The 17,491-nt window shown below is 41.3% G+C and overlaps 1 protein-coding gene across 2 annotated transcripts in view; it reads right to left on the bottom strand.

Moving 5' to 3' along the window:
* Positions 1 to 14,357, bottom strand: part of LOC110964242 (adenylate cyclase type 1-like) — a 36,292-nt gene extending 21,935 nt beyond the window's left edge. Inside the window, exons 1-4 of one of the 2 annotated variants that reach the window (XM_022212920.2) lie at positions 13,247 to 14,357; positions 10,110 to 10,259; positions 9,722 to 9,840; positions 1,600 to 1,711 (exon numbers count right to left, since the gene is read on the bottom strand). In XM_022212920.2, the coding sequence (XP_022068612.2) occupies positions 1,600 to 1,711; positions 9,722 to 9,840; positions 10,110 to 10,259; positions 13,247 to 13,855 (990 nt within the window). In that variant the 5' untranslated portion in view covers positions 13,856 to 14,357. The remainder of the gene's footprint in view (positions 1 to 1,599; positions 1,712 to 9,721; positions 9,841 to 10,109; positions 10,260 to 13,246) is intronic. The other variant, XM_022212921.2, reaches the window with a different exon arrangement.
* Between the last annotated feature and the right edge of the window lie 3,134 nt (positions 14,358 to 17,491).

The following is a 17,491-nucleotide window of genomic DNA, read 5'->3' as shown; positions in this document are numbered from 1 at the left end:
AAAAAAAAGCTTGAAGTTCCTCTGCAGTCATTGATTGAGACTCTAAATACTCATCTCAGTGAATCAAAGGTACATATTTAGGTTGTTTATAAATGAAAATAATCCCTTTGCGCCTTGAAATGGCTCAGATGTAGCTCTAAATTGAGGTTTTCACTGGAATTCGAAGATATAACCTGCCTCTTTCACCAGCTACCCTTCCTCACTCGCCGCAGCTCAAGCACACCAGCTCACTTACAGCTTTGTAAAACACCTCACAATAGCAAGTTGTAAGCGGTGGAACCATAAAAAGATTGTGAGGATGAATAATGATGCAGAAAGCCTCCCACTGTGAGCTGACAGGATTAGTTTCTTAGATCTGTTACCTTCTGAATATGTGTTTTTTGAGACTGTCACCGGTGCAGTTTTAAGGTGGAAATGCACAGCCATGGCAACAGCTGCTTATTTTCCTCTCCATATATGTTCCAGCATATAAAAACATATGCATTTGGACATGTTAAAACAGTAAAAAATATACATATAAATTAGTGTGTTTGAACCTTTTTGTTCTCTTTGATATAATCTCAAGGTTTAATGCAACTCTCCATAGGATAACTACAGACTGCACCTGGCATACAAAATAGCACCAGTGAAGTAAAACGATTGCTCTGGCATTCAATGAAAAGCCAGTGATAATTATTTGACAATAAGTCAAATAAGAGGCGCTCTTATTTCAGTTGGTTCTAAATTTGTGCCTGTAAACAAACAAGTTAAAAATAGAAGCTCTCAACACAGCCAAGTAAAACCTTCTATGAAAGCAAAAAAAGGGTTAGTCGTAATCCTGTGGATTAATGGATTTGACAAGGGCATGTGCCTAGTGTAAGTAATAGAGGCCAGATTACATGTAGATAAGGCTGTGGCTGGGTGATCTGCAGGAACTCTGGGGCTCAACCTTCTCACCAAACAAAGATGCTGAATGTGTCATCCAAACCGCAGGTGACGGAGCAATATACCTTTTCTGACGAGTGCACATTCTGAATAACATGACCGCACCTCCAAGTCTGCACTAGATTTTAATTAAATGATTTTGCAACATGACTGCTTATGGTGTCCCGTTAGAAAGTGACTAGATTAACTACGGCGGTATAATTCAACCAGCAAAAGTTGAGCGGACTTTCAACAGCGACATCACAAAGGGGGGAAAATTGACAGGTGGGGGAGCTGAAATCTTTTCCACATGCAAACCAAGAGCAAGTGCAAGCAGAACTCTGCAGTGCCTTCATTTTGTTCATTCACACAACAGGAGAGGAAGCAAGGTTTAGCCCTGGGTAAATCTGGCCCAGATTAAAGAGGTCTGTCGACTCTTCCTCAAATGAAACACTCAATAATCATATTAAGCATCATATGGCCTTCCAATATTCACTGTGACATCATGCTAAGCTAGAGGCATGTGCCAGCAGCCTGTGGCCAAAGCAACACACACACACACACACACACACACACACACATCACTGCTGTGTCAAAGTTTGGACAAAGTGTCCACACCGAGAAAAAGAGCAGTTTCATGTGCCAACAGTGTCTGTAATTGAGGGATATGCCTTCAAAGAGGGAATACGGACTCACCGTGGCGAGCTCATCAAACTTTCCAAACAGCTCATTTAGTAGTTTAACCAGTTCCTGGGCTGTGCACTGGGAGGCCAGGCTCGTGAAACCCACTATATCTGCAAACAGGATGCTGCAACAGAGAAAGAACAAAAGCATTTATAATATCATGTTATGCTATATTTATACTGAATCTACAATATTGATCAGATGAGCTCTGGGGAATTGTTCAAAATGGCATTTAGACAGATGAGCCCAAGTCAATTTGATCGTTCTCTTTGGATGGTGTGCACATTAATCAAACATTTAAATTAATGAACAAAAGTAAAGAGGGGAGAAAATGAAAGGAGAGAGAGAGAATGTGCTCCATTCTCTATGTGACTGGCAGCGCAGTCAAGCAGAGCAACTCAGAATAGAAGCAGAGCATTCTCACGGGGATCAGGGAGGAGACAAGTCCTGTTAGGAACTGAAGAGGAGCCGTTCTAGGATATAATGCAACCATCAAGGCATTGTCACTGTCTCCAAGTCAACTTGTTTTCCCTTTTGACAGGACTGAAAGTGGCTGGACTGAAATGAAAAGCTTCATTTCTGACAAATCAGCACAGATACCCTTTCATTTGGTCAAAATTGTAATCACCAAAATGAAGTCTTATATACTCCTCTGCCATAACAGTGGCTATAATTTCATATCCTCGGTGGGAGTGTGGGTATTTGCTTCCAACTAATAATAATTTCAGCGGTTTGATATTTACGTTGGCAGTCAAAAAAACAGTTCATATCATCAACGCAGTTCCAACGACCACACAGGCTGTTAACCAGCGAGGGTAGGAGCGCTTTTTCTGTCCCATCCTTGATGTGAGTATGCCAACCATTACTGTGATTAATGACAATCATTTTATTTATGTGGCACATTTCAAGCTGGAGCACAAAGCTTTTCGGGTTAAAGGATTTACAGAAAAAAAAAAATCATAAATTAAAGGCCCATGTACACATCACCAGCCGCCCACATGTAGAACATACAAAGTTTAGGAACAGGAGAGCTTAAATAGCATGAAACCCATACATAAACACAACAAAAGATGCATTTCAACATGTCAAAATCAAGCAAATAATGGAAAATGATCTCATCCAAAGTACTGAAAAAGCAGGAAAAGAACGAGCTCCTCATTTAAAACATCATACAATAACACGTGGAAGTGCGAACAAAATTATTGGAATGAAGACTACTAAAATAAAGAAAGTAAAATCCAAGAAAGCACCATGAAATAAGAACCAAATCTAAAAGTGGTGTGTGAATAGAGAAGAGGAAACATTGCTCCACCTGGGCTCTGCATGTTCTTGTGTTGTATTGTGAGTCAGGCTGAATGGAGAGCTGAGGTTACCTGTTACTGTGAGTTTTCAGAACAAGATGTGTTGCTTCTTTGTTTAAAAAAATGACAAAAAAACATCCTGTATCTATGCTGGTGGACTCCAATGTTACAACAGCAGGGAACTTCCCCCCCAAAGCTTTGAAGCTGTCCAGAATCATATCAGATACAGTTATAGGAGTAAATAGCAATTTATTATTATATTATTTTAGGCTCTATTTCCTCAGACAAAAATCTGAAGAATTTTAACTTTAGCTTGACTAAACTTTGCATTTTAAGAGCTGGAAGATTTCATTCCTGTACCATATGAGAATTGTGCAGATTATGGTTTTTCAGTAAAGCTCGCCCGCAGGCCACGGGGGAAAGGCTTGTGTTGAAAACTCCGGTGTCTCCCTCGTGTTCTCTCTTAAAGCCTAACTTTTCTCATGAAGGATTTGCCCTGAGTGTTGTGCTGCAGTGGAGGGCGTGAAAGGGATTAGTCATCGAACTCTGACTGTCCCAAACAACTCGCATGTCTGCAGCTCTCGTACTGATGGCAGACTGTTGCCTTCATGTGTAGGCTTGAGTTTTCACAATTGTCAGAGTGCTGGATCTCTTAGGCAGAGCTGCTAAATGTCACTTTATCGTCTCACAGATGCCGCCGTAATGAGGGGCAGTGGATTCAGTTTGTGCTAATGTTTTAATTGGCAACCATCTGCGACTGACAAATATTTGGAAGATTGTTTGCGTAAACACTTTAAGTTTTAATTCACTGAAACTCTAGAAGGGACGCAGCAGCGCATCGATCAGCGGACAAAATAAGCCTCCTTCTGTAACAGAGCGCCAATGCGATGAAAGCATCTTTAATATGTGCAGTGAATTACCAAACAAATGAGCAAAGAGCTGGATAAAGAACAAATTGGTTTAGAGTGATCAGCCTACACAACACATGCCCAGTTATTTAATCCCTCAGCCTAACAACGAATTCTGTTTCAAGCTTGGGCTGAACTCCAAGCCAAAACAATTTCAGTTTTACAAGTAAATTGTTTTGAGTAAAACTCAATTTGCTGACTGGAAATTTCCCCCGTATGTCTCTTGCCTGCTGTCGTTGCCTTCAAACTGCCGAAATCAGACACGCTGATTGCGAAATTAATCATCATTTTGCTTCGTTATTCCAAATTTAGGTGGAAATGTGATATAATGGGGAGATTAGCACTTCACTTGTATATCTCTTGCTGACTGTCATCGCCTTCAAAGGAGCCAAACGTAAAATCAGACACGCTGATTGCAAAATGAATCGTCATTTCACTTAATTATTCAAAAGTGAGATTGAAGGAGATTATTATAATAATCACAGATGGGAGGGAATTTAATAAATTTGATTCACTACAGCATTTTTTTTCAGTCTAACTCCTCACAAGAAAACCTATGTTATTTATCGCATCAACAAATGTCAGTGTGGAACATAACAGCTGAGTGAAGACTGGAAGGTTTCAATCCACACTATGAAATCATCCTGATATATTTGGAGCCTGTCATCAGTAGAGGACTAATTTTGCTCGTGACGACACGACAAAGTTGCTTCTTCCAGAGCTCTGTTTTCAAGGAAAGCTCAGCAGCTCTGCAGCGTCTGCCTGGAGCGCAGTCTATACTGAACCATGTGTGATGTGTTGATACTCAACCGGCAAGATGGCTTCCTTTTTGAAAATGATTCCTTGCACGCTCACTAACATTCTCCTACAGACATACACACAGTTTCAGACTTTTCTGGAAAGCAACATGAAGAAATCACCACTTTAGGCCGAATTGGAAAACATTTCACATCCCACCCATCACATTTCAAATGATCCATGTGCAAAATACTAAAACATGCAGTTGTGTAAATTTACTTGCCCTGAGACCAAATCTAAAAAAATTAGAAGAAAAGAATGTCTGAAAATATTTAGGAATACCAAATAAGTCTGGTGTACCCCGTAAAAAGCAGGCTTTCTCTTGTCCCAGGCTCCTGATGACCAAATTGAATTTGGGATTTTTTTTAATCCACACGATACTTTAAATAGTCCTTATTATGTATGAAACATGTGTCCTACAACAACCTTGTTAGCATAACCTTTTCAGCTGATAGAAGAAGAAGAAAACAGAGAATCATATGATTTGCTGGAATTAACATCATCAAACTGTTTTCCAAAAGAATGAGTAGAGCAAAGCTATGTCCTCTCTTCTATTTTTCATTTTTTTCATAACATCGTCAGCCTTGTATAAATGTCTCACTCTACACGTGCAGCCCGAGTATGAATATTATCCGGATGAGACAAATTCTTTTGACACTTCCATCAGTAGGTTTATCCTCTTCATCAGCAGTAACAGCTAGCTAAATATCTAGCTTCTACTGCTGAGAAAAACTAACATAGAGCATAGATTAGCAACCCTGTTATTGTGGTTAGAGTAGGGTTAGCAAACAACAAATAAAACATGTCATAAAAGTGGTACCAGAAGGTTTATTTTTTTCAAATATTATGAAGCCCAAATGTCCTCCAATTCCTGAACAACCCCCCACGAGCCTGTGCATGACTTATAAGTCAGGATGTGCTCCTGAACGCATCCCATCGACTGCGTGGCCCCAATATCTCGTGATCTCGTGTGAACCTCCGGCTGTTATTTGTGACCGTGTTTACCTCATGTCAATCACATGCACACCATTGTCTCCTCACTCGCATGCACACACGCACAGAGGAAGCACGCACAGAGCACGAGCGCTGTGCTCCGTTCAAAGTTAAGGTTTCTAAAGATACAGTGTGCTTACTTGTAAAAACGCAACAAAAACAAGTCCTTTGAATCAGAACGCTCGCCTGTGATGCAGAGATTTACCATCATGTCGTTCTGATGGCATATTTTTAAAAAAAACATCCAGCATTAATGACAAAAACAGATTCCCCAACCAGCTTGGAATACAGTTCAAGTGATGCTGGTAAATTTAAAATAAGACTCAAATGTTCCTTTCAGTTGCTTTATATTCGGCTCATAGTTTACGATTAAGGAGCTCACCAACATCAGCAACTTGCGCCACTTAGCACATCATAAAGGTACATAAATCCAGGGATAAATTAAATAGGAGAACACACAACCTCACTCTGTAATTAGTAACTGTATCTGCGTGTGCTGGGACAGGCAAACTAAATCAAACAGACAAATATAAATATGAGTGTGGGGTGTGTGTGTGTGTGCTGAGCATGCAGTTAATCCACCAAAACATCTGTGATTTATTTTTAACTACTGAGCATAATGCTGCTTTTATTATATGTCTGCATACCATAATTTCTATTTAAACAGCCATGTAAAACGTATACACATACATGTATGATTTCAGCTGCGCTCTGTAAACTAGTGGGCTTTCAGACATATCCGATAGAGAATTTGGAGTTTCTCAAGAGATCAGTTTTTATAAAGGAGTCTCACATCTCACAGAAAATCATGTTTTGATGAGCTGAAAGCACAGAGATCGCAGACCTGCAGCGTCTGCATCTGATTTTAAATGTCCTCCAGCGATATCTTCAAATGAAGCATTGCAGGGTTCTTAGCAGTCGCTGTAAGTTATTCTAACACGAGCTACTGCCGACACCAAACCGACTGCACTATCTAATATTCATCGATGGTCAAAACCTCATCTCAGCTCGAGCATCTGGCTCTTCTCAATCAGTGAACGGTGCTGAAATTCACTTCAACGTAATACAAACATAATTAATCCTGTGGTAGCTTGAACTTTATAATATCCAATATTGTCTAATACCACCCTCCCACCCCCTCTCGCACAATAATTCATCATTTCCTCTCCAATGGAACATATTTGAGGAGAGTTATTCCCCCAATTATGCTAATCTCTTATTTCCCTCTGTGGGAGGCATTACTGTAGCTATTTTGGCAGATGTGATGTCGATTCAATCACATAGCGGAATACACAATCCGATGTGCCAGCTCAGGGGTTAACTGTGGATGGGCCCCTCTGGAGATACAGTACGTGGGATGTGCTGACGCCAGGACGATAGCAGGGGTAGCACAGAGGAGTGTGCAATGTGCTTACAGCAAGTTTTAGAGAAACAAACTGCAATTTAGACAGAGTGAAAGAGCATCTCTAAACATTACAAAACCTCCTGTCCATGACCCAAATGGGTGATTGTTTGAAACTTTGATCATTTTCAGTTTTTCTGGTATTTCTCTCAGAGCAAGTAAGCAGAATTCCTGACAATCCTATCATCGGTTCTTCATCTAAGAATGACCCAAAGTTAATTTAAAAGTCTTTTCTAAATGTGTGCTTCTTTATATGTCAGCTGAGCCACTTTGTATCAGTTTCACAAAGTGGATATAATACTTTTTTCACTGTGCATTTGCCTTTACTTGCATTTTACGTGTGTTTACTGAATGTGTGGGGGTGGTAAAAATGATATAGATAAGCTTGATGGATAAGTTTGTTGATAAAAATATTTTATTAAAGAGAGATCTAAATTATAAAGTCTAATTAAAAGAGCAATGCATGCTGATAATTTGATCGCATTTTCATGTTTCATGTTAACAATAAAATGCAATTTACTCAAGGTGACTTGATGAATTAAGAAATGATTTTATTACTGGTGGTTGATTAATATCTGTTCCTCATGGAAATCTGTGGATTTTGCATATTCATATAAGTTACTATACTTTAACCCATAAAACAAATAAAAGTATACTACCGTTCAAAAGTTTGGAGTCACCCAGGCAATTTCTTGTTTACCACACTTTTATTCATGTGCTAACATAATTGCACAAGGGTTTTCTAATCATCAATTAGCCTTTCAACACCATTAGCTAACACAATGTAGCATTAGAACACAGGAGTGATGGTTGATGGAAATGTTCCTCTGTACCCCTATGGAGATATTCCATTGAAAATCAGCCATTAGAATAGTTATCTACCACATTAACAATGTCCAGACTGTATTTCTGATTAATTTAATGGTATCATCATTGAAAAAACACTTTTCTTTTAAAAATGAGGACATTTCTAAGTGACCCCAAACTTTCGAACGCTAGTGTACGTGTCAATATGGTGCAATAACAACACACATATCTTGTTAAATACATTTTCGAAAGTCACATTCTTTTTATGAACTACTTTTTATGCAATGCCCACATTCTTAGATCATAATAACGAACACGGAGCAAATTGTGCTGCACACCATTTAGTTTCTAATTACAGTCCACCCAAACGGCGTAAATCATGTCTGCATCCAGTCTAGATCACTCTCAAAGGGTGGCGCTATCTGAAGGAGTTCAAGGCACAAAAGCAATCAGCAGAACTCCACCGAGATCTGTCCATATTTAACCAGCGTGCACACCCGCAAGCGTGCACGTACACACACACTGAGCATTATGCAACAAGAATTTAGTCTCCATTGCATTTAATCCCCCTGTAGCAACTTAATCCTGGGGCTACACAAACTCTCCTCCTTAAGCCTCCCTGCTGCTCTGAGAACACAGAGGAAAGGAGGAAGAGGAAAAGATAAGAAAAGGGAAGCAAGGAGATGCAGGAGCACGAAAGGGGAGATTTAACAATACGGTAAGAGGCCAAGAAAAAGGAGGGGAAAGGACAATTTCAAAATCTGACTTTTTGCAGAGAATGGAGGAGCTTTCAGACAAACTGTTTCTGCCAAAGGGTTAAAGGTCAAGCACATCTCACCACAGAGTCAGAGAGCACAGAGGTGAAATGCACATTTTCTCTGGTGGATTATAACCAGACACAGCGCTTGATCAGAACTTTGAGATTTTTATACGCAAAGTCAAGTTAAGTCAAGTCCCCATTATTTATAAAGCACTTTAAAAACCACAGCTGTTAAGCCAGAGCCCTTTTCAAAAGAGAACAACATTAACATTGCAAATTTACCTCTCACGATTAAATATTAAGGTTAAGACCCTACAATATTATTTATCACTGAACTATGGGATTTGACATAAGTTTATACTTCAGAGTTAAATAGTGACAGTTATATTGCAGATCGGGATTTTACAGAGAAAGCACGTGACTACTTCAGAAATGTGATTGTTTCTGGAGATTAAACTACTCAACAGTGAGTAATTAAATTAGCTGTGTCTCTGTTGCAACACTGAAATGCTGCCTGTGTGTTAATGCATCTGTCATGTAATAATGCTGCAAAATAAGAAATGATAACACTAACAGGAGGGAGAGAGCTGTGGAGTGATTGCTTGATATTTTAAGAGCTTCCCACTGATAATACTGCCGTACTTTTTACTTTACTAACATTTTGAATGCAAAACTGTTTGCAAAAAAACAAAAAGATTTACATCATGTTGTTAATTATCTCTGAGTCGACATAGCATTTTTTTTTTATCACTGAATACATAGAAAGTCCAACAAAACCTCTATTCGAGGACTTAAATGTTATCTGGACCATAAAAACAAGAAGGTCTCACCCTTGATATTCAGTATGAAAAATTAAATATTTCAGTTTTAGCAGCCTGGGGTGGTGTTAATGTTTTAGGACGCTGTTGGGTCAGATCACACAACACTGCATAGCCCTCAGTGTTCCTTCCAAAGGACATGTTCGGCCAAGTTATTCCGTTCTTTTTATAGCATGCATTGTAATGCTTGGAGACAGTGTTTATCCCACTGTTTCAGCTGAAAATTCTCCCATGAGAAGAGTATAGTGGCATCAAATGCCACATTGTTAAAAGTGGGTTAGACTTCTGCTACTTCACAGCTCCCAGGGCTGGCGTGCAGCTGTACTGTACTGGTGACAGGGTCTTACCTGACATTGTCATGGCGCTGGATGTAGATTTTGTGAAAGATCCTTTCTGGGGGTTTCAGGAAATCCTCTTTCATCTCCATAGCTACGTTCCTGGGCAACAGACTCATTAGCAGGCGCTCCTGAGTGTGTGTCCATGTGTGTATGTGTATAAAAAGAGAGACGGGGGAGACAGAAAGGATAAAGTAAGTAATTTAAGCAGTCAAACACAGCAAAGTTATCATAGGACAAAGTGTTAGCGGCGATAAGAAACGCGCGAGACAAAAAGGCATGAAATCTAACAGAAATGAATAATGTGTTGAAATGACTCACGGCATTGGGGGAGGTGGGGAGGTACATGCGCGTCTAATTTTACCCATATAGCTTGAGCAGCGTACACCTGTGCCTGTACCTGTTTCTCGTTCTCATCCTCCATACGGAGCTTCTCTTCGATGCAGTTGCGAGCCTGCAGGAAGGCCTTCCTCTGGGCTCGCTCTGTCAGGATGCGCACAAACAGCCCTGACAGGTTGACACTGGTGAACAGCACTGTGTTGGCAACCAACTGCAGAACAGAAAAAAGAGGGAAAAAAATACATGAAACACATGGTTTTAATTCTCTGGCGCAGTCATTAAACATGCACATCATATTAGAGAATAATTAAGCTGAGAATGTGACAACTGACAGACAATTTGTGTCTTTAATTCGTACTGGAAAAGTTGCCTTCATGTAGCTTTTGCGTGTGGTGTTAAATACATGTTTGCTTAAGAGTGAAAAATACATTCATAGTTTCACATTGCACAGTAAATAATCAATGAAATGTTCAATAGTGCAGCACAGTACAAGTGTAATAAATGTATGTAATATTATGTAGATATAATATTACATGCATACATACAGATATCATGTACATGTGCAAGTGTGTCCTAAAAATGGGGTTTAACTACAAACAGGCTCTTAGTCTTTTTTTAGATAAGTATTTGTTCTTTTCCTAACATGCAGAATTTATTATGTATATGTTTTTAAATTTACAGTCTCTGTTGAGGTCTTCCTATTTGAGACTTGGGTGAGATGGAGGTAAGGCCTTACATTTTATTATCTCAAATATCTGTGACACTAAGACATTTCTGAATCTGCACTTGGGCTCATCCATCACAACAGATGCACAACAGCATGACTGCTTTTAACCTTGTGCAGGACACAGCGACTTTCTTTTACCTGACTGAGGTTAGCCGACAGTGACTTTGTCCACACAAACCCCACAAGGTCTTCCATCACCTCTAAAGTTTACACTAGCAAGCTGTCACTGTGGGCAATCATTCTACATTTAAAAAAAAAAAAAAAAAAAACAGAGCATCTTTACTCATCTTTGTTGCTCCTTTCAGCTCAAGTCAATGATGAAGCGCATTTGCCATTGCATTTCATACATAAAAAATATCGTGTCATTCCAGCCATTTGTGTTCCACTAAGCTTCACCAACGCACTGTCAAAGCTTCATATGATACCCGCACTTCTTCTAAAATTTAACAAACTTCCACCACCACAGACAGGCATGTTTCCCAGAGCAATGAATAATTGATTGCCTTGAAAAGACTGTTTTTGGCAGGAGCAGTCTGTCTTTGTGCTTGGCAGCAGTGCTGGCAAGCGTCAACATGTTCGAATGATGCTCAAGTTTCTTTACAGCCTGGAGTAAATGAATGTGGATGTGTGACTTAATTGGCGTAAAACACTCACTCGTGCACTTAACTGCTGTGATAAATGCAGTTTTGGGATAATGGACCTTACAGCACTCTACTTCCACACTATTGCAGCTATCTTACCTGGTGGTGAGGTGGATCTCATGATTGTTGCACGCAGTGATAAAGAATTTCAAGGTGTTATGGTATTAATGCATAGCGGTATCAGATGACAGCGTACAATGCAAGGTGATTATTTACATTTCCACTGCTGTGCATGATATTATCACAGAGCAACTGAAATATAAACTCCTGGGGACTGCTTACTTTATTTGTAGTTAGCATTACATTTATATAATGTGAGTGAATGTGCTTTGGATTGGGGTCTAATTCAATTTGCTGCTATTGTTTTTGCTAATCCCAGCTTTATCTCAACACTAATGCCATAAAACATTCCATGGTGTTCATACTAAAAAAACACACACACACACAGAATGGAGCTTGCACTGCTGATAGACAGAATTTAAAAGGTATTCAGTTGGTGCAGTGCATGAAAAAAGGCCAGTAACAGCATATTTTTTAGTCCACACTTGCTTTAGTGTGAGAAAATTTTTCATATACACTGAGCTGTGGAAGTAAACAGTGCTGTAGGTTGAGTATCTCAGACCTAGGTGGGTGGTTGGTGTGAACCTGGGCTATGCGGGGTCATGCCACACAGCTCATCTCTAAGCTTAATGGATTAGCTATCTATGGTAGTCCAGCTAACACTGTCCTTCACATGGCTATGCAGGTATCTCATATCCTACATACAGGGAAAACAATCTCCTCTGCAAACACGCCGTCATCGTCCGAGGGCGTGATTGAACTGATCAAATCTCAATTTCGCTTCCAAGAAACGCACAATCTTCACGTCATATGTTGCACGTAGACAGAAATGTTCCATTACCCCTGGAGGCTTTGAGCGATGTGACATATCTCTTTTCATCACACCTGGTGGCAGTCAGAAATGTGTGTGTGTGTGTGTGTGTGTGTGTGTGTGTGTGTGTGTGTGTGTGTGTGTGTGTGTGTGTGTGTGTGTGTGTGTGTGTGTGTGTGTGTGTGTGTGTGTGTGTGTTTCATTGTGACAGAAACAGGTACAAAGATATAAATGTACAGAGAGCGGTGTACCAATTTCTATTTCAGCTCTGAAATGACATGCATGACTTTGCCCTCTTTTTCATAACTGAAGCATAGTGTAGTGAAAGTGCTGTGTGAGTGTGTGTGTGTCCCTACAATTTGCCCTACTTCTGGTGCTAGCAGGATGTCAGTCTAGTTCTTCATTTCCAGCCAGCTCCTTTGGGATTGAATCATATCCCCAAGGAAACAGACTTGGGCACACACACAGCTTTGCTTATTCATTTTCCCCCCTGTTTGTTTTCTCTCTCTGGGCCTACAGGTATGCACCAGCACATGTAAGGCCTGCACAGCAGCTCACTGTCACTTAACATCAGTAAATAGGCAGAGCTAGCATGACATTTGACTTCGCAGAAATTCACACAGCCTCACTTTGTCCACCACATGCCACCAGAAGTTAAGATCAAGCTTCTGAGCTGCAGAATCTTCGTTTATACTTGATCCGGTGGTGAAGCTGGCATAAGTTGACTTTTTCTGTGACCAAAGCAGGTATCAGTGGGAATGGTGTGTTATGGTTTTTGTCAGGTTTGATCAAAGCCCAAGTGAAGCTGATCAAGTGGAGCCACATGGAGCTGTCCTTGGTGCTGAACTGAGGACTGTAAATTGTGGGTTTCTGCTCTGGGCTTCACGTTACACTACATCTGCTGCAGATAACTATTGGCAGACTGATGATCAAAGCATCCAGGATCACTGCATACTCACCGTTCTCCATAGTTTCTGTGTTTTCACTGTCACAGAAGTGGCAGTCACAATCAGATGCGAGATCGAGACCATTATTCCCAGCACCACAGCCAACAGCGTCCGAACAGGCAGGAGCACATAGGCGACGAAGGTGACCAGGATGAGCTGCCACATGCCCTGCTCCGGGGACGTCGGGGGCTCCATCCCTATGGCGCCCAGGGAGAAGGGGCAGCACAGGAAGGAGAAAGTGAAGCCGAAGAGCAGCGTCAGGTTCACGATCTGCTGGAGCTGAGTCACTTGCAGGTACTTGACGTTAGTTACGATGAACAGGGAGACGAAGATGACACAGTGGACCGGATGGGACCCCTTGGAGATGGTGAGGCTGGGGCCGGACAGCAACTCCAGCACGGCCAGTGTGGAGGACATGAAGATGAGCACGGCCAGGGCTTTGAGAGTGGACGTCTGCTCCAGCTTCAGGTTGTAGTTCTGGAAGAGGGACTCGAGCTCCTTGCAGTCGAACTCGTCCTCGCACACGATGGTGGTCAGAGGGACGCCCGGTGGACAGTGACTTCTCTTCCGCCTGGTTTTGACTTTCTGAAACGGTATTTCCTCCATGTCAGTGCCATTCATAAACTGAATACCTGCTCACAGCTCAGCTCAAACGGAAACACCGGATTCCCCACGCCGACACAAACCGGAGCCAACGGTGAATATATTGAAAAACAAGACGCGCGCAGCAGGCTGAAGGCAGAGCGTCCCAGATAGCGGAGACTGGCCGGTGGCCACAGACGCGCTCCACACTATCCACAGGTTGGACTGTGCTGTTCGGAGAGATCAGCCTGCAGACGAACCTTCATTTCCCCGGACTGTCTTGATCTGCAAAAACAGAGCAATGTCAAAAAAAAAAATTCTGCGTCCGTTTGCGCGCCACATGAAGCGCAGCGCACACGACGTCTAGTTCTGGTGGTAACAGCTTTTTGCGGGGCTCAGATAGGATCACGCCTGCGCATTATGAGGTGAAGATAAGACAGGTCTCAGCTACTCAACACACACAGTCAAGACGATTGGACCACAGAGCTGCACTCAGCAGCCTCACAGAGCTGCCAGCGTCCTTTCCTTTTCCACCCCCACATGACATGTTTCCATCATTAAAGCAATCAAATTTTTGCATTAATTGAAGCCCTCCCCCTTTTTTATGCCTCTCTCACTCACGCATGCATGAACACAGAGGAGAGAGGAAAGAAGCTGCAGTGCATATCAGTGTGTTCAGACCATGATTCATGAAATTGTAGACTCTCACAAGCTGGCAGCTACTGTATTTGGTTGGCACAGACATGTTTGCATATCATTCATCATAAGACTTGCCAGTGAAGCAACCTTTTGGCATTCAGAGGGTGGTGTCTCATTCATTACCAAGGCAAGATTAGTCATCCGTCACAGGCTGCCGTTGCCATGACCCATCAGTGCCAGAGAGGGTGTAAGAAAGTGACAGATGGATGGCCCATGCCAAAGTCCAGCACTCCACCATGCCACCAGGACACTCACATGCCTTCTGTTCCCCTCCCCGGCTCTCACTCCCTGTCTCTCTCTCAGCTGTTAGCATTTCGAGCTCTCACTGATCCAACTCAGCCGCGGAATGAGTGTATGCAGTGTGACAGGTAAACAAAGAGTGTGAAATGGATGAGGTGAAAATAGAAACAGAGAAGTAAAGTATTTGGCAGCCGGCCAAATTTTGGAGGCAAAAAAGGAAACGGTGTTCTATAAAAGACAGTGCAGCCACTGAGAAACATCAAAGCAGGGGAAAAAGACATGCTGTAGTGTAAAACAGTAAGGAATTGGATCTAATATGATTAGCCAGTTGTCAGACAATTCATCAGCAACAGTTCTGATTAGCGATTCATCAGTTCTAAACATAAAATGTCAAGCATCCTCCAACTCTAGTGTGTTTCTTTTCTTTACGTAATACCATTGTAAATTAAATATCGTGAGGTTTCACCAGACAAGAAAAACCTTTTGAAGATGTCAACTGTACAATTGCAAGAAGCATTTCCATTATTGTTTGGCTTTTTATAGACCAGCATGTATTATTGCTTTAAAAAGAATTGACAATGAATATTTTGCCTTTTGCATGTGCATCATTCTGCACAAATATTCAAGTAAAGCAATAAGAAAAACACATTCTTAGTGTGAAGGGGCTTGAATTAGAAAAGCAATCTATCAGTAAATAGTTATAATAATCATTAGCTGCAGCCTAAGCTGAAAGACATTTTTGAAATGCAACCTTGCTTGCAGATGCACTGAATGACTTGTCAGAATATGTGGCTTCACTGACAACAGACTTCACCTTTCCTGCTTGCACACCTGCCAGACTCTTATCTGTCTCATCGGTCTCAGCTCCTCTGAGAAAAAGATCTGGGACACAAGATATATGACATGTTGCTTTTAGACTGACATTCTGATCACCCCTGTCACTTTCCCCTGGAGTTTATCTGCTGACACATAAAGACAGCCCTCATGTTATTGCATACAGCCCGTCAGCATCCGCCTCTCATGAAGGTTAATATGCAAATGAAACAACACAGTGTCGTCATTTACACTCTGTCGACCGGAGTGTAATTAATCTGGCACTGATTTTCTGTCATCACCTTGATCAATATTTCAATATCCCTTGTGTAGCACCTCCTAAATTAATCTCAATAATGAGCACTGCTGGTTTTCAATTTCGTAAGACATTTCCTTTGAGGCGAATGACAAACTGTGCATTCCAGCAAGATGAAAATCAACAGTGTTCCAGTCGCTTTTATGTAGCTGCACATGCGGGTTTGTAAATCTTCTGTTGACCGCTGTGTTTTCTTTGCAGGTGTGCAGTATTCCAGGAGGACCTCTTGGCCTGTTTGTGACCAGCTACATTGTGGGATGAGTGCAGGAGCCATCGCTCAGCATAAATGTGTCATTCCGTCTGCTTTTGATGGCTTCAGGTGTAAGTGCATGGTCACACTCTGCCAGGCCTCATCTTCTGAGAACAAAGAGAGGTCTTGTGGGAGTTCACACCACAAAGCTGCACTCCAAGGGCATTGGACAAGGAGACGGCAGCCAGCTTCCTGTTGCATGCCTCTCCACTAAAAATCATCTTCGCTTCCGCTGTCAGTCTTTCTATTTCTGTCTCTTGCTCTTTCATCACATGCACACAGAAAAAAAACAAAAAACTCTCAGACTTAAAGACATGAAACAGCTGATTATATATCTGATATATTTACTTTGCAAAAATGTTATTTGAATAACAGTGTGATAACTCAATAACTTGAGCTCTCTGGAGCAATTAAAATCTTCTCCGCCACATGTTAGTTGTGTAGCTTCTTTCCAAAAAGCTCATCTATAGAATGTCAGAGATCTTGGCAGGCAAAATTCATAGGATTTTTATAGAGACTTTTGTCCATGTCCCATAGTCTTGTAAATCGAGCCGTGAGAAATATCACTCTCTTTCCTTCTGATAAAAAATACTTCAAAAAGATTTCTGCAGCCTTTAATTCTCCAAACAGCAGGGTGTTTCAGAATCAGGAAACAGAAACTCTATTGGTTTGAAGGGGGACAAGAAGATAAAAAAAGCAGATGAATGGAGGGGAAGCAGAGCATATTTCAAAAAGAAATATGCTGCCTCCGTTTAAATACTGCTTTACACTTGCTGTCATCAAGTGATCATCTGTAATGATAGCCCAGCAGCCGGCAAGTCCCACCAGTGTCCAGATGTGGTTGAAGCATCGCCGCTCTTATAATCACAGACACATTGGCTCAACACCAGCAAATGAAACAGCCAAGAGAGACCCAAGAGGGATTGGCAATGCATGTTGTGAATTAGCTAATGTCAGCCGTAATTAAAATGTGCTGGGGGAAAAAAGACGAGTTTTCTCACAATTGTCAGTCAGGTGTGCTTATACCTCAGAGAAACGGCTGCATCTTGGAAGGAAAATAAGCCAGCTGCAAAGGGCCGAGTGAGAATATGAGATTTATATGGCTGATATTTTGCTACATTAGCTTCATAGCATGGTGATAAATCTACTTATGAAACAAAATACAAAGCATAAATCAAGTATGGCCACGAGTCAGCTGGTTTTCACATCAACTTAAAAGAAATGAGTCCAAATTCAGCCTTGAGCAGGAACCTGCAGAACTCCATTTGTCAGGGCTGAAAACACAATACACTCATAATTACCAAATCAAAACTGGACTCGGGGGGGAAAAAATCCACGAGCTTATCCTTCATTCGGC

The sequence above is a fragment of the Acanthochromis polyacanthus genome, chromosome 9 (assembly GCF_021347895.1).
Source record: "Acanthochromis polyacanthus isolate Apoly-LR-REF ecotype Palm Island chromosome 9, KAUST_Apoly_ChrSc, whole genome shotgun sequence".
In the NCBI taxonomy this organism is placed as follows: Eukaryota; Metazoa; Chordata; class Actinopteri; family Pomacentridae; genus Acanthochromis; species Acanthochromis polyacanthus.
The sequence above is the reverse complement of the archived record's forward strand: the minus strand, read 5'-3'. Positions and strand labels throughout refer to the sequence as shown.